This window comes from Paramacrobiotus metropolitanus, unplaced genomic scaffold (genome assembly GCF_019649055.1).
Source record: "Paramacrobiotus metropolitanus isolate TYO unplaced genomic scaffold, Prichtersi_v1.0 Parri_scaffold0000234, whole genome shotgun sequence".
Lineage (NCBI taxonomy): Eukaryota > Metazoa > Tardigrada > Eutardigrada > Parachela > Macrobiotidae > Paramacrobiotus > Paramacrobiotus metropolitanus.
This window is the reverse complement of record NW_026570454.1, coordinates 48102-68984: the sequence shown is the minus strand read 5'-3', so window position 1 is coordinate 68984 and position 20883 is coordinate 48102. Positions and strand designations below refer to the sequence as shown.

The 20883-nt window shown below is 41.0% G+C and overlaps 5 protein-coding genes across 5 annotated transcripts; 4 read left to right on the top strand and 1 right to left on the bottom strand.

Annotated features, from left to right (window-relative positions):
* The first annotated feature begins 2432 nt into the window (after positions 1–2432).
* LOC129601409 (BTB/POZ domain-containing protein 1-like) lies at positions 2433–6201 on the top strand. The gene is made up of 8 exons (XM_055500205.1): positions 2433–2762; positions 2986–3102; positions 3501–3660; positions 3730–3908; positions 3974–4109; positions 4508–4713; positions 4991–5249; positions 5878–6201. The coding sequence occupies exons 1-8, from the start codon at positions 2572–2574 to the stop codon at positions 6199–6201; spliced, it is 1572 nt and encodes a 523-aa protein (XP_055356180.1). The 5' UTR covers positions 2433–2571.
* Positions 6202–9709: 3508 nt separating this feature from the next.
* Positions 9710–11597, top strand: LOC129601404 (uncharacterized). The gene is made up of 2 exons (XM_055500199.1): positions 9710–9933; positions 11097–11597. Exons 1-2 carry the CDS (start codon positions 9868–9870, stop codon positions 11466–11468), a joined length of 438 nt encoding a protein of 145 aa, XP_055356174.1. The 5' UTR covers positions 9710–9867; the 3' UTR covers positions 11469–11597.
* Positions 11598–12367: 770 nt separating this feature from the next.
* On the top strand, positions 12368–13962 carry LOC129601408 (uncharacterized). Its single transcript, XM_055500204.1, has 2 exons — positions 12368–13342; positions 13804–13962. The coding sequence occupies exons 1-2, from the start codon at positions 12464–12466 to the stop codon at positions 13960–13962; spliced, it is 1038 nt and encodes a 345-aa protein (XP_055356179.1). The 5' UTR covers positions 12368–12463.
* A 2232-nt stretch (positions 13963–16194) lies between these two features.
* Positions 16195–18881, top strand: LOC129601399 (uncharacterized). The gene is made up of 4 exons (XM_055500195.1): positions 16195–16646; positions 17021–17674; positions 18311–18469; positions 18674–18881. The coding sequence occupies exons 1-4, from the start codon at positions 16245–16247 to the stop codon at positions 18827–18829; spliced, it is 1371 nt and encodes a 456-aa protein (XP_055356170.1). The 5' UTR covers positions 16195–16244; the 3' UTR covers positions 18830–18881.
* Positions 18804–20630, bottom strand: LOC129601400 (beta-1,4-galactosyltransferase 4-like). Its single transcript, XM_055500196.1, has 4 exons — positions 20172–20630; positions 19981–20079; positions 19616–19873; positions 18804–19553 (listed from the first exon to the last, which is right to left on the bottom strand). Exons 1-4 carry the CDS (start codon positions 20626–20628, stop codon positions 19288–19290), a joined length of 1080 nt encoding a protein of 359 aa, XP_055356171.1. The 5' UTR covers positions 20629–20630; the 3' UTR covers positions 18804–19287.
* Positions 20631–20883: the final 253 nt, after the last annotated feature.

Below are 20883 nucleotides of genomic sequence, written 5' to 3'. Positions count from 1 at the left end.
TGCATTTAGTATTGGTAATTATTCGCTCCGGCTCCCGTTCACAGACGCCGGTGCCGGTAAAGCTGAAAGATCAAGGTGACCTTGAAAATAATTTCAGAGTCCGGTTGCATAGAACAAAAATGCCAAACCGACTGCACTGCTCGAATCGGAAAATTTATATTCCCTACACAAACACTATAAAAATAAACGGCATCCTCGTCGGCAATGAATTATAAAGGCTAATTTTATGATATTGATTATCATAATCAGTGCAAAAAGGGCTGTGCGGTGTGCACATTGAAAACAACCATACATAGAAAAAAATTTATCAATTACATAAATTACAAAGTATTACCGCTGCAGTACATAGACTCAAGGAACAGTTTAGAAAAATACAAATTGCTTCATAAACATCCATCATTCCTAAGAAAACGGGTATTAATTTGGAGACTACGGTCCCAGGGGTTCGCATACACGAATTAGCGAACTATTTCTACTATTTAGTGTACAAATTGAGTGATCAAATTACTATTCGATAGATGGGTGACTGGGTGAGTAACCGCAGTTACCGCACTACCGCTACTCTCCAGTGCACAGAGCTCGCTAGGTGATTGAGTAATCAAACGAGTGGTAACGAACCAGTAACTGAGCTACCATTACTGGAACCGCACATAACGAGTGGCCGAAGTACCACTATTCTCGTGTGCAGAGGCCGGTAGGGGAGTGGTAACCTACTGAAAATAGCCATTGCTCGCTAGGTCGGTACGTAACGGATCGAGTGGTGGTGAGTAACTGAAGTACCACTACTGTTTACTGCACATAGTGAGTGACCAATTTCCATTACTGTCCAATGCGCAGAGCCGACTGAGAGTTTGAGTAACCAAATTTCCTTTTTTTTTCTGAGCGCAAATCGTGATAGGTGGTGAAGAACTGAAGTAAGACCACTGTTTAGTGCATATAGACTATAGTCATCGCAAATAGTGCACGCAGTAATACTAAATTAATCAAATCATTTGAGAAACCGACAGCAGACCACAAGAAACGCGGAGGCAAAGCCGAAGCCGTTTCTTGTACTTTTTATCACCTTCATATTTATACCTTAAATTTATACTTTCATATTTCTACCTTGTCGTTGTAGTGCAGAGACAATCTTTGATAACGCAAACTTCGCGCTAAACGCATGCTATCTGTACCTTGCGTTAAAAATTACGGGACAAGCTTGTACAGTCGAAAACGACGGCCAGGAACATATCGTACACAGCCGCATTTCGAGAATGACCGTGCAGATCCCTAGGAGAATGGTTGCGGAGCGGCGCGTGTGATGAGTGATAAGCGGTATCGATTTTTCCCAAGCTGCAACGCCCTGTACATCCGCCGGCGCTGTTACAATATCGGCGCAGGGATTTAAGTACAGGTTGCCGATAACAGCGCTGTGAATGAATTATTAATGATAATTTTATTACTTATGGTTAGGCTGTTGTCTCTCGGTACAGTGTAATGTGCAATGTGTAATGTGCTAAGCGTAATGCTGCAGTTTCATTGCGCAGTTTCACAGATTTCTTCCCGTCGAGTTAACGGCTAAATTTACGTTTTAGTACGGCATTTAACGATACATCACCGGCGTATTGTGGTTACTGACAGTCTGACACTTAGTGTGGTACGGTATCACTGAATTGCGAAAAATCACTTTTATTAGGCAGCAGCTGTTAGAATACTAATAACAGAGAGGCCTGCAGTCAAGAAAAACACTACTTTGTAAAACTGATTAATCAAGAGATCGGACGCCATTTTCTGGTTTGTATGCTGTTCGGCACAAACCGAAAGGCTACTCAGTAGCAATAACTGTGACGCCGCACATGAAAGATCACGGTAGAAACGGTTAAAGGTCAACCTACAAAATGCATGGGTAATATTGTACGTCTTTAATCAAAAAACGGTATGCACGCAAAGCAATATAACGGCGGTTCATGTCGGTAAGGCTTTATTACGCAGCACCGCATGCTAACAACAACATAACCTGGAAAAACGTCGAGTATTTTCGAAAACTCTACAAAAAAGCATGAAATGAACGTTACAGGCTCGGCAGCCCTGGCAGTACGTACCACAAAATCGAATTCATGCCATGCAATAGCTTTTGTATTACAGTATTGATCAGCTTAGAATTCGCTAGCTGCATGAACTGTGAAGAAAATTTCTGCCGACATCTTGCAGTAGCAAGCCGAAATTCCTGCATAGACGCAATGCGATATTTGTACCTAACAGGTAGGTACTCTACGGTTTAATCGCATTAAGAAGACGCTGTCTTTTGCGATTACTGGCAGGTATCCGGCTCTGGCCATGATGTATAAATGAGCTTCATGGAAGCCACCCGGATACAAGCAAGAGAATTTTGCCCATCATGAAATCAGTTGGAGAAATTGTTCGGCTGCAGTCACTGCACAAAGAACGCCACGGATAACACTTTATAGTTTACAGTGTGATTACTCTCGTAAAACTGCTAAAATATCCAGTCCCAAAATCCGTTGTTATAACCGTTGGAAGTGCATCCGTAATTTTTTTGTGGTGGACGTTTTAGTAGGCGTTTTCTACAACATGGCAGCCATAGACTGCAAGGACCGTCTGCTTCCGGGTTCCCCGATTCGTAGCCCTGCTCCCGCTCCGGCCGTGACGCGCAGCAACACCTGGGCGGAACGCGGGAAGGCGCTATTGGAGTGCCCGGCGCTCAGTGATGTCTCCTTCGAAGTCAACACACCGGACGGGCCCGTAAAGATCCCTGGGCATCGGTAGGTTATTGCAGCTACAGTACAGTAGTTATAGCGCTAACATTCGTTGTAGAGTTGCAGTTATTACTGTTTACGACAGCCTATATCAGTTCATACTTTTCGTAATTTTATTTTATTTAAATAGTTATTAATTTAATCAATTTAGTTTAATTAACTTAAATTTAATAACCGTAATTGTGATTCGTTTTACTAAGATAATCATGATGAAATAAATAATTTATAGAATTATCCTGAGCTTAGCCAGCAGCTCCTTTGAGCAGCTTTTCACGGAGGACGCAGCCGCGGATGGGATCGTGCGCATTAAGGATGTAGGCCTGGAAGCGTTTCGAAATATTTTGCGGTAAGTGATAATATTTTACGGTATATTAACGGCAGTCTGATATACCTTTGTACACATTTGCTGAAACTTTTTCAGCGTTTTGCGCATTCTGGAAACGTCTTATATACCGCTGTTTTCCATGGTAGAACAATTTCAGTTGTTGGCTTGCTGATAGGTTTGTCTAAATTTAATTATTATTGACTGCTTATTCTATCTGCAACTTTTACAAAATAGTTATAATCAAGAGCTTTGAGTGTGAACATTTTTAATATTTGCTTGGTTATTGAAAAACCTTAACGAGCGTCGTAATCGGAACTGCACCTACAACCAACACGAGCTATAATTGTTAATAAAGTTAAATTAATTATGATTCTTGTTAAGTTAAATTAATTATCATTAATAATCCTCCGATTCTGCAGGTTCCTGTATACGGAGAGCTGCTCGCAGTTAAGCGAGACGAACATGGTCGACACGCTTCTCGGCGCCAGGAAGTATCAGCTGGGCAATCTGGTGACAGTGTGTCAGGCCTACATCCGCGACCACGTCACGGGCGAGAACGCCATCAGCTTCGTGAACCAGGTGCACCACAACGACCTTTAAGACTTCTCGCTGTTTATGTAACTACAATGATTGGATGTTTTTCTGCAGTTATCCGCATGCGGCGAAGCAGAATTGGCCGCCATCTGTCTGAACAAACTCGCCCCCCGCCCCGAGGACCTCTTTACCTGCGAGTCCTTCCTCAGTTTAAACCAGCAGACGCTCTATGAATTTGTGAAGAAAGAAACGTTTGATGTACCGGAGACCGTCCTATACGACGCTTTGTGCCGGTAAGCAAATCGCTTTGGAAACGTCATTTTGTCTGAAATAACGTTGAATGTGCATGCTTTTACAGATGGGCCAAACACGCGTGTGAGGCGGTGGAGGTGGAGCCAACCGGGACGAACATGCGCGATCGGTTGGGACTGATTTTCCCGCTGGTAGAATTTAATAAAATGACCGCCAAGCAAATTCTGGACGGGCCTTCCAAGGTGCGCACCACTAACAAATCTATAATAGAAATTTTATTGAAATTCTAATGAAATTATTCTTTAATATTTATTATTTCCAGATTTCTAATTATTTTATTAAATTATTATAATAATATTAGATTATTATTAGATAACACTTATTATATTTATTATAATAATAATTATTATTATTATAATTATTATTATAATTACTAGAATAATTATTATTATTAACATAAAATACTTATTAGATTATTTTATTAAATTTATGTATTAACTGGATATTAATTCATTTGTTGACAATCAATTTTTTTATTGTTAATAAATTAGTTGTATTATTATTACGTTAACTAGGTTTTTCGTTTTGAAGGAAACGTTTTTCATCTTTTATTTTTACGTTTTGTGATTTTGTACTACAGGATGGCTTGCTAAAGCCGGAGCAGACGGTGCAGTTACTGGAGCAGATAATCCAAGCCCCGCCTCCTCCTTCGCCCGCCCCTGTTTGCCATCCCCCGAGTCCCACTGTGCCCCCACGCAACAATTACACCCGCCTGTGCCGCTTCGGGTCATACGCAGACGTAGATTTAACGATGCAAAACTCCGTGGCCTTGCCACACTGGATCGGGTCAGTGCCGGAATATTGTCACATTAGAGTTTTCCTTCAAGAATTTTTGAATATTTTGGTATTTTTAAAACCCCCTTGTCGCACGCTACATGCATAACTGCTAAACAAATTTGAAAAACTAAAAAAACTTTGCACTTTAAAATCTTTTCACGATCCTGCTAACTTGACATAAGATTGTGTATAAATAACTAACGAAAGTGGCCGAAATATACCAAAAATCGAAGCGCCAATGTTACTGATCTTTGTAGTATTTATGTGCTGCCGTTTATATGAATAGGCTGGCCGCCAATCAGACCATCTATCTTCACGGTGTCGGTCTGTACCGTCCGACTGACCAGCCGGTGGGAGGCCGTTTCATCAAGATGTGCGCCAGTGTCGCCGTGTTCCGACGCAAGAACGCCCAGTTGCTGGGATCAACCGCCGGCTCCTTCGTACTGGACGCACAGAACGAGAGCTCCGTGTGCCATATCCTCTTCCCGACGCCGATGCGTTTTGAGGCCAGGGAGACCTATGAAATCTGTGTAACGTATATAAAGGTACGGTATTTATGTATAACACAACCGCACCAGGCAAATGCATGGAAAATGTAAATACAGTACAAAGTATTATAAGTTTAAAGCGTCGTTACTCGATCTGTTAGTGTTATAGCATTTCAATCATTACTGATGTAATGTTTCCGTTTTTTTGTCTCAGACTATACGAGTATTCGGGATTAAAAATAAAAATATTCATTTATACTTAAATCTTTATTTTATTAATAAACTATTTCTAATAACACTTTACTAAATTTAAAAAATCGTGTTTATTTCCTGAATTATTACAAATAGGTACATACCACAGTATTTTATTTATTCAGATTTTTATTGCTGTCATTATTTGCTGCATAATTTCCCGAAGCGTCGAAAAGCCGAAATATGCGAAAAATATATATAGGCGTATATTTTAATATTTTGAAATATTTTTTATAATATCTGCTTTATTTTTTAACATTTGCACTTAGTTTCTGAATTTACCAAAAAGCTCAAAAATTATTGTTTCATTAAAATTGAAAATTAGTTAAGATTTTTTTATATTCTAAATATTTATAGTTTGTTTTGTAAGGTATGCCGGTTTCTATGGCGGTATAATTATTTTTAGATTTTTATTAAAATTTTATTTTTCTAGGGTCTGCCGGGATTGCGCGGCACCAACGGCTACTCCAAGCTGGTGGACCGTCCCAAGGATCCCAATTCGCTGATTGTCGTGGTGGAGTCCTGCCGGATGCCGCGCTACTACTGGCAGGCGGCGCGGGAAGGCTACCACGGCAACCAGGCGCAGCGCCGTCAGACCAGCTGTCCGCGCTGTGCTGCTCTGCCGGCACCGCGCCGTTACGACAACGAGAATGCGCCGTACTGCGAATGCAGTATCCCGCCGGCCGCAACCACGGAGTTTGCCGGCCAGATACCCGAGTTTCTCGTGTCCATCGCGGCGCCACGCACATCGTCGTAAGTAGAACATAATTTATTATCGCAAGTTTATAAGTAATTCTGCCATCTTTATTGCCAACAAGTTCGACAAACTGCATTGTAGATTAGATATGAGTTACATAAAAATAATGTTTTACCAAAATACAAGACTACTAACTGTACGATTATATTTTTTGCAAAATAATTCTATGAGGAAATTTTATTTATACAGTATGCATGAATCACTACGAAATAAATTAGTACATCTGCATTTTAAAAAAATTTAAATGATTGGTATTTGGTTATTTACAGAAACTGTAAAAGAAGTTTATACAATATATATAATTTATTACGTATATACGCATCAATACGTAAAAGTGGTGCTAAATATATGGTGACCTTTTGCAGTCCACCGGGCAAACGTTCGGCCAGCGATGCTCTGGAGTAAATACGCTTGTTCACCGGATGCGGCTGCGATCATCCGAAACTTGGTAGTTTTTACTGTTAGCTTCCGCGCAAAACGTACTGTATGCAATCGGCAATGTTGTGTTGGCCATAATTTTGCGATTGATTTTCTCTGGTTGTTGCAAATGTCAGTCGAGTGCGCATGGATTAATGGTGTGTGTGTGTGGCAATTAATTTATTATGATTTTTCTGAACGATTATATGCAATATGAAGTAATGCGTTTGGTGTTTTTTTTGTGTCGGTCAGCAAGGAACAACTGATAAATGAGTTTTTTTGCGGTTGCTCTTGTACGACATGGTCAACACGAAATCACTTGGTACGATACGAGCCAGCATTAGAATGTACTCGGAATACGTTCATGCGGTATCAACAAGAAATACCGTATACAGTTTAACCCTATTAATAACATTTATATGGAAAGACAGTTTCATATGTTTCGGATCAGTGGCTCACAGAAAAACGCATGTGATTCACGAATGTGCATGTCGGTTCATGCAGATCGCTTACCAAGCTGACTGATAACGCCTGGGCAGTATAACTTTATCTCGTTCGTCGCGAGTACATTGTCGTGGTTCGGCAAATTTTGTTCGCAATAATCGAAAATGAAAACCAACTTGAGCTGCCGACTGCCAAGCACCTGTCGGCAGCTAGTTTTACTCATAAACCTGCATTTTTATTGGCCAAAGCTCAGTTGCTTACACTTTATACAGTGGTATGTTTTAAATTAAATATTTTTCCTTTTTTTTTAATTTTAAAAAAGGGGAAATGCTCAAGTTGATACACACTCACGCATCGTCATCTTGAAAACCTGTGAAAACAAGGTGATCAGTCGCTGCACTTTCCAGTCACCCATTGTGCCCGTTTGCTTGCGCACGTCCGTACCGTCGTACGGTAAAATTTAGAGTGCGCTGTGGGACTTCCGACTGTATTACTATAACCATAGTAAATAATATGGATAGACCTCTTCTGAAGTAGTACACACGGATAAACCTCTATAAATCTTGGTGTATCTTAAAAGATTAGGTTTTTCTTCGTTTTTTGTTCTTAATGATTGGTTAATTGAAATCTAATCAGTAATTATGCATAAGGCGCAGTATGCATTATTATGCATCTGCATTACTTACGCATACTATATAATATTACGTATATATTATATGGGTAGCACTTTATAAATATTACATTAATCACCTTCACAAATCTGGAGAGAGGTCTGCGTAGATTACAGAGAGTACGTACAATAATCGAGATATGACTTACGGAATTCTGTATATTTGGAGCAGTTAAAATGAGTATAAGACACTGTAAATGAAAGTCGGCATGTGTAATTTTTCACACGCGCCATGAAAAACTAACTGATTACGTTAATTCCTTGAAAAAATTAATGGCCTTGTATCTGTAAATTAGACCGATTTCTAATCATGGCAAGCACAAAACCGAAACGGCCCGCTTTTTACCTATAGTAATTACTGCTAAACTTTAAAACAACTGCATCTTTATAAACTTGTGATAAATGCAAAACTGAATTATATCAGAAGCCCAAATACCTGGTATATCAGCGGTAAAGTTAAACAAATTAACTAAATATAGCTCGATATACATACTTATTATCTATATATAGAAAAAATATATGTACCTATATCGCTATATTCTATATAGTATGTGTACTTACATATGTATACAGTAACAGTATACCAGTATATAAAGAACACCGCCAAAGTACTGTAATATTTCGTTTATTTTATTTTTCTTATTTCTGTTCATTAATCATATGATTAATTAACAGAAGACGTTAAACACTTAATGCCAACCTCACACAGCAGACGCGCACGGACGCGTGATACTACGCGTATCACTATTACTGGTATAAAAAAGTCTCTTATCAGGATTTCACACGGAGTCTCGTCGCAACGGCTAAATGCGCCATATGTACAGTTCCATTGCCCGCGGCAAAAGTTGTCAGTGCGATGCAAACTCAAAACTTGATATTTCAGTCGATCGCAAGCTTCGTACCGCACTGCACCACTAAACCTTGGTTTTACGTTTACAAATAATTATTATGGAGCTGTTTAATTTATTGGGATAACGACCAGGAGCATCAGGCTGTGCCACTGCGTCTTTTAGGCAAAGATTTTGAAATAGTCTGAACAGTGCAGCCGCATTTTGTGACGAATTGATGCCTATTTCTTTGCTTTGGGAAGCAATGATTGCAATTGTTGCACAATTATTGTGCGCTTTGCACCGTTATGTATCTCTAATTGCTTCACAATCGAAGCACACATGTATAATTTTTATGCTAATCAAGCGAAATTGGAGTGGAAGGTTTGTACCAAGTTACTAACTATCCACGCACAAAACAGAATCCGCAGAATACAGTGAGCAAAAATTATTTTTCCAGGAAAGGATGAATATAGTTTTTCCCAAACTGGGATTAATTAATTGTTCGATGCCGGTGTCATTATACGTACATGTATACGTACACAGTTTACATACACCATCTCAATCGCCCTGATAATAAAGAAAAGCGCCTCTACAAAAGAATCCGCACAAGCTCATTAAAGTCACTAATATCGTACTACAAATATAATATAATATTTAGAAAACAGCCGTAGTTATTCTCATAAACGATTGGGGGGGGGGCGGTGAGGGCACAGTTTCTACCGACAAAATTGATTATGTTATGTCGGATTACGACAAAATACTTCCAGGACAAATTTTGTCTTCTTCGAGACAGAAAAACACTGATTTAAGGGTGATTGTGATCCATACGTTTCCCATATGAGTTAACGTCTAAATAGATGTACCGTTATTACTATGATTCATATCTTTATTATTGATTGGGTAATACTGCCATTTAGAAATCCGATTTCTAAAATTAATGTGAGCGCCATCGAAACACGTACAAATACATATACTTCCATGGCAAATTATTACTAATACGTTTTCCGTTAATGCGCGCTTTTTGTTGTATGCGAAAGTAATCGCCACTGTACAAGTACTCATACTGCACGTATAAAATAATACAGGTACACATCTGTGCCAAGCACAAAGCATGCCGGTCAGTATGCCTTTCGGCCGGACAGCACAAGCATCGCCGACTATTGAACCCGGAATCACCACCACACATGTAATGCACGCTACAATGTTGGCCGTCAATGTGCCGTTCTTGTCGCCTACCGTGCACGCACGTTCTAATTAGATTACCGATTCATTCTTAATTTGCGGTAATTGTGTTGTTTCTCACGGATGTACGTAATATTCTACACGATGGGAATATCTATAATGATTTACCGGATCCGCTTTACCATCTTGGTGAGTGTTAGGGTATTTGTAGCGGTGGAGCAGACCACGTGCACAAGAAAATAAACATTTAACTTTCTTAAAGCATATATTTATCATACTTTTAATTGAGAAATTCCAATTTAATCATTTAGCAAACTATTTGAACCTCCGAACTGTTAATGCCAGTCTTCAGATCGTTACAGCAAAAGTTGAAGATACTAAAAACCGTAGTGCATTGGCTTTATCCGGTTTAACCGATCCAGGGCTAAATTTATCATCTAGGTTTATAGAAAACGTTTTACTTTGTAGAAGTAAATATAATTCACTTTTTTTTCATAGTGTCACAGTTTCTTGTAAGTGCGAAACCGATGTGAAATGTGGGAAAGCGGCAGAAAAAGTTACCGGAATACCTTACTTCCTGCTTCTTGCTTTCGCAAATAAATTATTTAAAAACGTTTTCCGTTAGAATGCTTCGAACAGTTCCCTAGGTTTCTGGAAATTTGTGCAAACTCTTCGCAACATTTATAAATTATTCGATTACGAGTTACGGCAGTAATATACCGTACAGAGTAGTACAATGCGTTGAATAAATAAAATATGTTTACTGTTGACGAAATTGTGTTAACAGTTAACAATTTTATTAAAATTTTGTAATATTTTTTATGAAATTCGATTGATATCGTTATAATTGTTGGCAAAAAAAATTTTTTACCATCGTCACAACGAGGTGCAGTTACTTAACCGTTTATTATTCACCCTGCGTTTTTATTAACTTTAATACGCGTATTGATTTTCTTAGTTCTTGTCTTGTAAAGAAACTCAGCGATTAGCAATTGATAAAAGATTTCGGTTAAAATGCATTCACATAAAAAATGGTGTTCAATACTAGATTGTGTAACGGATTACAATAATCCTCATAATTTTACAATGAGCTGCAACTTGCACGAAATCAAAATACCTACATACCATAACAATATTATTATGTAGTCAAAATAGTTTTATTTTTTTCTTAATTTTTATCATTATTACTGTTCATTATTGAAGCATCTTTTTTAATATCATCGCATGCACTTATTTATTATCCATTTATTTATTACTGTTAAAGTTTCTTGCATTATATCATCTGCTTATTTTCTTATTTGCTCATCTTGCACATAAGCTCAACAATCCGTGTGACAAAGATTTTCCTGTAGTGTTCACTAGCCTTACTCCATCGGGCATCCGCCAGCGATGTGGCGGTGATGGACGACACGCCCATCATTCAGCGTTACCGCATGGCGCTAAAAGAAGGCGACACGGCCATCCTCCGCTGTATTGAGGACGAACGGCTGCCGGTGGTGTCGATCTCCGATATAAAATTCGCCCGCGCCCGCCAATTCCAGCAGTTGAGCATCGACCCGGTGTGTTTTGACGATGTGTCGCAGCAGGCGCAGCGCGCCAACGATATGGCCAAATTCTGCAACAACAAACCGGGATGTATCTTAAAAGCGGCGGATCCTGCCGTCAAGCCCGAATGCCGGTCGGCGTATTTGCTCATACGATATTCGTGTGCGGCGTCGGCGTAATTTTTATGCGAATGCTGTTTCTGTTACGTAGTTATCATGCACATGGTTACAAATTCCTGTGATTTGTTTCTTAGCTAGGTACCTCAAGATGTTGTTTTGGCTTTAAATTTGTTAATGTCGGCGAAAACAGTTGCGGAATATTCGATATCAATGGTTGTGTGTTGCACTGCCTATGGATGTTGTTCATCAATTACAAGTCGTTAAAAAGATTTACTGACGATCAAGCACCGCGTAACGTATTAGGTTTGTTGTACTCGCCTTGGCCAGATTCCGCATACCCTGTATATAGTAGAAGTCTTATGATCAAGAAATAGCGATATGTTTCCTACAATATTCGCAGACATTACAGATTTAATCGATCTTTGCAATATTTTCTAAATTGACATGCAAACTGCAAATAAACACAACTCTGTAAATCGTTTATAAATGCTACGGCGGCTACGCTACACACATTCTGCGTTTTGAGGCAAATCTAAAAAAATGTACAGAGCTACCAAGATGTTACGTACTGCAGTACCTATTTACAGAATATATTTTTGTATATTTAAATTATCCAAATCGCAAATTTTGAAACGATTTCCTGTTTTCTGCTTCCGATAAATGTCAAACGAAAATTTGCTTTACAATATTAGTTATATATTATGGTCCTTCATTTGAAGAATTAACATTCACGTGATCCACGCCGGCTAGTTACCGTCTTTGCCAATTACGTAGTTAATACCGGCAACACCAACAATATCGACAACCGGCAGTACATCCCGTGATACCGCGTCGTTCCGCTATAATTTATCGATATGCCGACGTATGTGTCATCCCTCTCCCTCAACCGCACAGCGCATCCCTCATTCGCAATCACAAACACACCGCAAACATGCCGTGACCAGGTGTGCATACGCAATTACCCAAGGAACACATCTACCGGCATCCGTTCGCCGCCTCCGCGCATTATCCCAACACAAACACAATCCTCATCCCGGCATCTTCACATTTCCACCATGAACGCCACCGTCAACAATTCCCTTCCGGCGTGGAGAACCTACTCCAACGAACTAACCGCCTGGTTCACCATCATGCTCATCTTCTGCATCCTCGGTGGATTTTTCAACACATGTTTATTCCTGATTATCATAACCAGCCAGAAACTGCGCTCGGGATCGGGTTACTTAATCGCGCATCTGTTATTGACCAACGCGGTATTATGCTCCGTACATATGTTGATCTTATCCGTCTCCACGTATTTTTACGCACCGGTTAATCCACTCTCCGATACATTCTGCCAACACACTTTATTATGGTACTACGCTTCCCTGGATTCCGTTAACTACACGTCGCTTTTAATCGGGATTAATCGCCTAATCGCTATAATCTTCCCGCATCACTATCCTCACCTAACCACGAAGCCGGTGACCTTTTCCATGGTCCTGTTCCCCTGGATGATCGGTTTCACCCTCGCCTTGCTCGTCTACTTTCGCCAGGGCGCCGTTTTCCAGTCGACCCCGCCGTGGGGGACGTGCGGGGTGGCGCCCGCCCCGGAGACGGTCACCTACACCGTTATCACCCATCTGGCCGCGACGGTGCCCATTACCGCCCTGGGCGGCGTCTACCTGCTGATTTTTTTACATGTGGGCGTGGAGATTGTCCGCCGGCAGCGGCAGGTGGTGGCCGCGGAGGCCGTGAAGGAGGTGCGGAAGCGGGTGGTGTTCCGGCGCCGGTGGCGGAGTGTGCGGATGCTCTTCGTGTCGTATGTGTGGTATACGTGCTGTCTGATGCCGGCGCCCATTGCCGCGGGGGTGTTCGCCGGGGCGTACACGTCGCAGCCGGTGTTGGCGTTGTTTTTACGCGCGCTGCTGTTGTTCGGGTATGCGACGATTCCGGTGAGTAATAGAATACGGTGTTGATGTTTGCAGGCGTGCTGAAGTGTTGCCGGAATTAACGGTGATATTGATATATTTAAAAAAATCAATAGATCCGCATTTGTACTGCGCAGCATAACGCATAAGTTTTCCGGAATGCGCAAGAAAATCACCCATTATATTTATAGTGTCCTTGCACACCATAAGCAGAAATAGAAAAATAAGAAAAAAATTAAGAAAATATATCAGAATGTTATGAAAACAATTTATGCAATTTCAATAGCATTTTATATACTGTAATTAATATATTCGATAGTATTTTATATTTAAATTTATATTTTATGTATTTACCGGTATGTATTTTATATATATCGATTATCGTAGTATTAATTTTTATATTAACAGTATTTCACTGCGTCATACAATGTCAAGATTTTTTTTGGTGTAATTTATGTTTTTACTTTATAACTTTTTTTATATAGGTTGTTTGTCTGAGCATCAACGCGGATTACAAAAATCGCTGCCGGATGGTATTATCCAGGATTCACTCGTACTGCACCGGTGATATCGGACATGCGACGGCAGATGGTGTTCAACGTCGCTTTACTCTGACGCAGTCACAACTCAAAGAGGTCGATTAATAATTACAGATAAATTTCTTTTGTACGTTAGTTCCCATGTTGCCAATATTTATATGTTGTTCACTTCAATTATTTGAATCTTCCATATTTTTGGACAACTGATGCGTCTTCTTGCGAATTTATGTGTAGCGCTCTAACTGCGTGCCGACGAAAACATTTCAAATTGTTGTCAATGATTACATTTTTCTCAGTAAAAGATGACAGTATAAATATTTATCCAACACTGCCGCTTTATTGCGACGTACGAGAAACATGCTCGATCATCGTTAAGAAAATCTCTGCATGATTAAATTATGGTTCAGAAATCGGATTGTTTCATCGCTCGTGTCAACATTCGGGACATGGCTTGTTTAATGCTCTTGGCGATGGCGTGCTGCGCAATCAGTAGTGTGATCGTAGTGCATCGTATGCCCATCCCGTAAATCTCGTGCCGAGCCAGGCTTGTACCGCAGGATGCACGCGCTTAGCACAGAAATTCTGCGCGCTCCGAATGCTGGATTTAAGGCCGACGGGGCAGTTCCATCACGTACGCTACTTTCGTCGATTAGGTGGTCAAGGATTAGAGATCACGGAGTCCCTGGAGGCAGTTTTGTGCATACGTTTAAAATATATTAGCTTATTAGCTTGGCTTGATAAAATAACATTCCAAAAAAATGTAACCGCCCGAAAAATACTCCGGTGGATACCAATGCATGTACAAGCCGAGCACGGAAAGGTACGTACAACTAAATGCGCCTAAATGCGTAAATGCGCCCCCGCAGTTAGGTTGTCCTTTGAAGCACCGACCGTTTCTAGCCGCCTCCCGTCAGGCAGTTGCAAACTTACAATTGTACTCATTTATCTATATGGCGTGCACCAAGCCACCAGCCAGCCAAATGCAGGTTACGTGGGAAAACAGCGTGGCGCGCCGTAGTATTGTGTTTGGCGTAACCCATAAATTTACATTGTTCATTGTTTTCTATCGTGCGTTATCTCCGGACCGGCTTGTAGATATGTACGGTACTAGAGTAGCGTTTTCACTCTGCGCTTCATTGCTTATTTGCTGGTTCACCAATTCCTTGCATTATATCCATGAAGATACGGTACTCAAGGGTACGAATGAACCTCGAGTTTTCGAAACACAGGTTAACCTCGAAGAGATCCCGTACTCGGTCTCTCGGTGAGCTTACCTTAAAAGATATAAGGACACTTCGCTTTTGTGGCAAATATTCTGCCTGGTCGTTGCCATGAATCAGTCCATAATTCTTCGACTCTGCAGACCGTCGCGCAACCAAATGTCACCCAACAAAACGGCTGCAAAGCGAGCTGTCCCAAGCCAAATCAGCCGTTGCGACTAAAAGTGCATGACGAAAATGTCTCACGACGAATTGTCCCGCGGCCACTTGGGCTGTTACGGGTCAATACCATTCTTGTACTTAATTTAATGCCGGCAAGAACACGACTCACACGGACAGAGTGGGCCATTTTGGCTATAGTTGTCGTTCTATACAGTCATGGACTTCGTGAGGACATTAGCAATTTCATTTTACGCATCAGCCTTTTTTTATTTTAATGAATCTGAATTAATCAGAAAACTGATGACTTCTAAACGAATTAGGTGGCTTCTAAATCCGAATAATTCGCTGATTCTAATTGTGTAATCGGATTGCATAATGAAAAAGATTGATGCGTATACAAAGTGAAAATGCTAATATCTTTACAAAGTCCTTGTATACAGGAAATGATACTCACTGTGATAGTCAATGTAACACTGTCACATCCTTAAATGTACAATTTACTCATACAATAATTCTACCGAATCTCAGTGTGGACCGAACTGCGTAGATGCGCTAAATTTAATTGTTTGAACTTTTGAATTTTTGCATAATAGCTGAAAAATGCATTTGTAACACATCACGAAATTTTTACGGCGTCTACTCTGTATGCGAACTGTGACAACAGGATGTACTCGTAATAAGCAATGAGATAGCTTATTAACCGGAAATAACCAGCAAGCCATCAAGTACCCATTAAGAACTCCTCCAACGGTTTAAACTGCTGATCTAAGCACATGCAGATATTGACAAGTTATCTGGCGTCGCGTGAAGGATGAACAGCTCCTTTGTTGGTTGCTCCCGGTGTAGAATTGTGGTGGTTTAAAATCGGCTGATCCCACCAGACGAAAATAACCTAATCCAAACAGATCGCAGCATTTCCCGTCTGAGGAAAGCAGTCACAATCGCAACATAAATTTTGCGTCTCTCATTCCATCCGTTTGAACGAACAACCTTTTGCGGGAATACATGATGGAGATAGTAAGAAAACTGCTGGATAAACATTCCCTTACAGAATGCGATTATCCAATTATTCCCGAATTATTCCTGCATTTTCTCCGCGTTTTCGGCTTATTTCCGAGGAAAACGCAGCACGATGCTGACCATTGTGTAAAACGTTTGGTAATCCGCTACAAATGGCATATCTGGTCGATACTCCTCGGCACCGGTTTGACGGCTATAACAATACTGCAAATTGTCCAGTACTGCCGGAAATTCGCCGATCCCTTACACGATCTGGAATTCTTCACCCTGATCGCCTTCGCCTATCGCCTGGTGATTATGTCGCAAGCCGGTTTCGCTATTGTCGCCATGCTGCTGGTTAACTGCCGCCTCACTGCGCTGATTCGTCGTTCCGATGCTTTTATGAAGGTAAAGCGTTGAAACCGCACATTCACGCATTTTATAATTAATGTTTTAAGTTTACATAATTTTATCAATGCGGTGGAATCCTTGTATGCTATCAGATTTAAAATAAAAAAATTTTTTGAAAGAGCTACAATTTTATTGCAAGCGCGAGAAATGAAAAAAACTAAATTCTTACCAAATGCAGTTGAAAACATTAAATTTTATTTAAACTTGATATAAGTTTTGCAATTTTCTGATTATTTAAATTTTTGTATTAAAAACCAAAAACGGATGAAGGAGAACTTTATAGCCATTCTTTAGATTCCACGCTTGATTTTATAGTTTTTAAGTTAGTTCCGAAAGCAACCAAAATCGCTTGAATTTCGTCCTGGTTGAAGGTGCACCTATCAAAACAACATTTATCGCGATTACGCCGCTTCTCCATCGCGGTCATTCTGTGGACGCTGTTATCCGTGGTAACCGGCATCATTACCAAGAGTATCCGTACTGCCGCGATAGCCGAAACCCAATCCACGGACTGGCACACAAAACTCGGGTATTTCATGAATTTCTTCCACCTACCACGCTTTCTCCACGTGGGCGTATATGCTTTCGGGGCGCTAATGAACAGCTCTGGAGAATATTTTCCCTCGGTTCTCTTAATGATCTTATCACTGCACTACGGCGCCGTGTTCGATCAACTGGCGCAGCGGTTAGCGGAGGTCGAAAAGGTCACGGCTGACAGTCTCAAGGAGACGTTTCGGACGTACGCGACCACGGTGAAATTGGTGGAGATCGCCGGGCGCCTGTTCGGGCCGCTTCTGCTGATGGTGTGCTTTCGCGATATGATGACGTGGGCGGCGCTGAGTGGGACGCTGCTGCAGGTGGAGAAACGGAATTACTCCCTCAGCGCAGGAAATTTAACGGTGAGGGCCGCTGGGAATGGACCGGGTCATGGGCGCAATCTGGAGGTGATTGTTATGGTTGTGGCGATAGGAGCGATGGTTAATGGGCTTTTGCGGATACTCATCTTCTGCTCCGTACATAATAAGGTACAAAGCACCATAGACATACTGCTCGGTAACTCGTACATAGTGCCTTTTTCAAAAAAACCACAATAAACTTTAATCCTCCGGTCATTTCGCATTAGAAACGCTTTTTCGATATGATCATGAGTTAGGTGCAGTTGTGATTACTGAAGAATTTCTCCATGCTCAACAGAATTTTCTGCTTTATTAGCTTCTTTACAATGCTTCTACTTGAATACGAGCGTCTGACGTTTATTTTATTTCGATAAGTGTTATTTTATTTCGTTTATTTTATTTCGTTTATTTTATTTTGATTTATTTTGTTTAAGTGTTTTATTTCGATATCATTTTACTGTACCGTTTCTGCGTCTTCGTATGCTGTTTTACGGAAGAATAGTTCAAAAATAATAGGTAGAGAATAGTTCGTTCTTGAGTAGGTGAATAATGTGTACGTTCTTGAGTAGGTGAATTGCTTTATCCAACAGTTAGCTTTCAAGCATGGGCCTTCCTGTTCAAAACCACTGCCCACAGAGCGCTCCGAATGGTTGTTTGTCGGATTGTTACTGTAAATTACTGTAAATTACTGTAAATTGTCGATAAATTTGCAGTTGGGCGACTAAAAATTTTAATATCGCATAATTAACAAAACATTAATTTTAGGCGCAGAAAGTCCGAAATGCACTGCAGTGCGTGGCATTAACCAGCACCGATGACAGTGTATCCACAGAATGCCAGAAAATATCTGCATATCTGAAGGTCAGCGATGGAGCTTTCTCGGTGTGCGGATTGTTCGTTCTTACCAAAGATTACGTGGTGGCGGTAAGTATAGACACAAGAACGTACTCCAGCTGTAGTAAGTACATATTATAGTAAGTACACTATTTTAAACTATAGTACTGTATGTACTTGGTAGACATTGCCATTCGTATTACGTCTTCTTCTAATTTCCAACATTCATTACTACGCAGGTTGTAGAATCATTTTGTTGATATTTGCATTTCTTTATCGAGGTATGTTTTGCAGTTTGGTGGTCTGGCCATCACCTATTTTGTCTTCATCTATCAGACGCGCGACTCACGAAAGGATATGGAAGAAGTTAAAGAAATCCTGCACACTCACGGCAATCTGATCAGGAGACTAACAAACGGTGACGTTGTCGATCAACACCGCGCTTTATAGTATTTTTACAACTTTGTAGCATCTTCGACACTTTCAAAATGCGAGCAGCAATCGCCTCAAAAGTTTTACTAAATTTTTAACAGTAATATAGAAATTCCTACAAAGAAACGTCAAAACACAGAACGGGTAATAAAATATTCAAAAAGTACATGAAAACGGTTAGATATTATAAACATTATTTACAAAGAAGGGTAGTACGAAATTAGGTAATCCTGGTACATATGCCATTCTGGATGGAAGCTTTCAGATCAGCTGCAGTGTATTATCCCTTCTCAGTCCTGTACACGGTTATACACGGTTATATACGTATATATAACCATGTAACCATATAACCATGTATAACCGTGTGCAGGACTGAGGTGGGATAGTATAACGGTGTAACGGCATGTGCATATATGCACATGCCGTTATACCATGATGTTGACAAAAAACACAATAGATCATGCACAATGTCTCATCTAGCCGGGCTGTCCAATGTCCACCAGAATCCACGTGTACAACGGCTTCCGCTCGAGTTTCACAACACTATACGACAAACTAGACAGGCCATCCGTTTCGAAACGTTTTGCAGCGGCATTCAGCAGTTTAAAGCGCTGCGGATTAACCGGGTTACCGGCATCCTTTTCGTGCTTGAGCATGGTGTACTGTCCGGTATCCGCCGGTTCCTGCAACAGTTTCCCAAGGCGAGTGCGTACGCGAAGGCTCAGATCATCGTCTTCACCACCTAAGCCAAAACATTTTGAACTTCAATTTTAAGACGCTTTTACGTAATACGGCACAACGTACCCCAGCCCCAGTATAAATTGGGGAAACCGTTGACCTGTCGAAAATGCCGACTGCTAAAGGATACCACCCCGCCAAAATAATCGGCGTAGATAGGCCGGTATTTATTCTTTTCCATAGCGCTGGAGAGCAGTGTCGGGTATTGCGGACAGGAATAGGCGTTGGCGTCGTTCTCCGGTAAGAGATCAACATCGTGAAAGACGAAGCATGGATATTCTCGCAGCTTGTTTGCCTCGACGAAACCCACGTTGAAGAGCTTACCTTTGGGAAAAACAGAACAAACATGTTACTCATCAATATGGCGTTTTATTAGGAGCCAGCACACAAAAATTTCTGTGCTCGGATTAAAGAAAAAAAAAAAAAAACACCTCGATTAAACGTGGCGTTCCCGGCCTGCTCCACAAGAAATACAGTGTAATCCAGTTGTTGCCGTTGTAGAAATGGATGTAAATTATTTAGCAGGATTTCTACAGAAAGATAGACGCTCATAACAAATAAATATTAAGCTAACAGTGCTGGGTAATAAAATATACCGAATAAAAAAATTCGAAAAACTTACGCAGATGTTCCTGGCGATCCCGATAAGCCACGATCACCGCCACTCGCAACCGCTGACGCGGTACACACCCGCTGGGTCGATAGCGTCCTCCCCGTAGCACTTTTGGATTGTCGGCCGCGATATCCTCTTCCGAGTGCGCTTCCAACGAGACATTTCGCCGACCAATCAGCGTAGCCGGTTTGACATCACACAGCGGCAGGTTCATAACGTCATTCTTATCATAGAAAATAAGCAGCCGGAGGGGGCGTTGCGTCAGCGCGTCATAATAACCGCTAGCGTTACACACGAAGGCACCGTTCGCATCTAACGAAACCAACAACGGCGGACAGCGGACATGGTTGTCAGGAGATCCGGTGAAGTTAGAAAAAACGGTAAGTAATGAAACAGTGCAGCAAAGAATGATGATGATGCCGCGGTTTACGCTGATACGGGATGACAGCGTTCCATCGGACAGCATGGTGGCGGGATGGCAGAACAGTGTTCATGGTAATTACCCGCTCCATGAAATCAGTATAAGCGGCAATGTGAACAGCATTGTGTCAGCCGGTTCCGATGGTAATCGCATGATTATGCTAGCGCAGTGCAAAGTGCGACGACCAGCGCGTGTGTAACGAGCTGTAACGTTTTACGTACTGGAATACAGTATCTGTAACAGCGTCCATTCACTCGAGGAAAAATTACCAATTTGATTACAAAATAAAATGTTATAAAA

Bases quoted from the DNA above. Each gene is read 5' to 3' on its own strand.
- LOC129601404 (XM_055500199.1), top strand. From the start codon at position 9,868: ATGTACGTAATATTCTACACGATGGGAATATCTATAATGATTTACCGG. The intron at 9,934-11,096 runs GTGAGTGTTAGG...ATTTTCCTGTAG, and splicing joins GGATCCGCTTTACCATCTTG to TGTTCACTAGCCTTACTCCA.
- LOC129601400 (XM_055500196.1), bottom strand. From the start codon at position 20,628: ATGCTGTCCGATGGAACGCTGTCATCCCGTATCAGCGTAAACCGCGGC. The intron at 20,080-20,171 runs GTAAGTTTTTCG...ATCTTTCTGTAG, and splicing joins GGATCGCCAGGAACATCTGC to AAATCCTGCTAAATAATTTA. The intron at 19,554-19,615 runs GTACGTTGTGCC...GTTTTGGCTTAG, and splicing joins CAATTTATACTGGGGCTGGG to GTGGTGAAGACGATGATCTG.
- LOC129601408 (XM_055500204.1), top strand. From the start codon at position 12,464: ATGAACGCCACCGTCAACAATTCCCTTCCGGCGTGGAGAACCTACTCC. The intron at 13,343-13,803 runs GTGAGTAATAGA...TTTTTTATATAG, and splicing joins TCGGGTATGCGACGATTCCG to GTTGTTTGTCTGAGCATCAA.
- LOC129601409 (XM_055500205.1), top strand. From the start codon at position 2,572: ATGGCAGCCATAGACTGCAAGGACCGTCTGCTTCCGGGTTCCCCGATT. The intron at 2,763-2,985 runs GTAGGTTATTGC...AATAATTTATAG, and splicing joins GTAAAGATCCCTGGGCATCG to AATTATCCTGAGCTTAGCCA. The intron at 3,103-3,500 runs GTAAGTGATAAT...CCGATTCTGCAG, and splicing joins GCGTTTCGAAATATTTTGCG to GTTCCTGTATACGGAGAGCT.
- LOC129601399 (XM_055500195.1), top strand. From the start codon at position 16,245: ATGATGGAGATAGTAAGAAAACTGCTGGATAAACATTCCCTTACAGAA. The intron at 16,647-17,020 runs GTAAAGCGTTGA...TCCTGGTTGAAG, and splicing joins GTTCCGATGCTTTTATGAAG to GTGCACCTATCAAAACAACA. The intron at 17,675-18,310 runs GTACAAAGCACC...CATTAATTTTAG, and splicing joins TCTGCTCCGTACATAATAAG to GCGCAGAAAGTCCGAAATGC.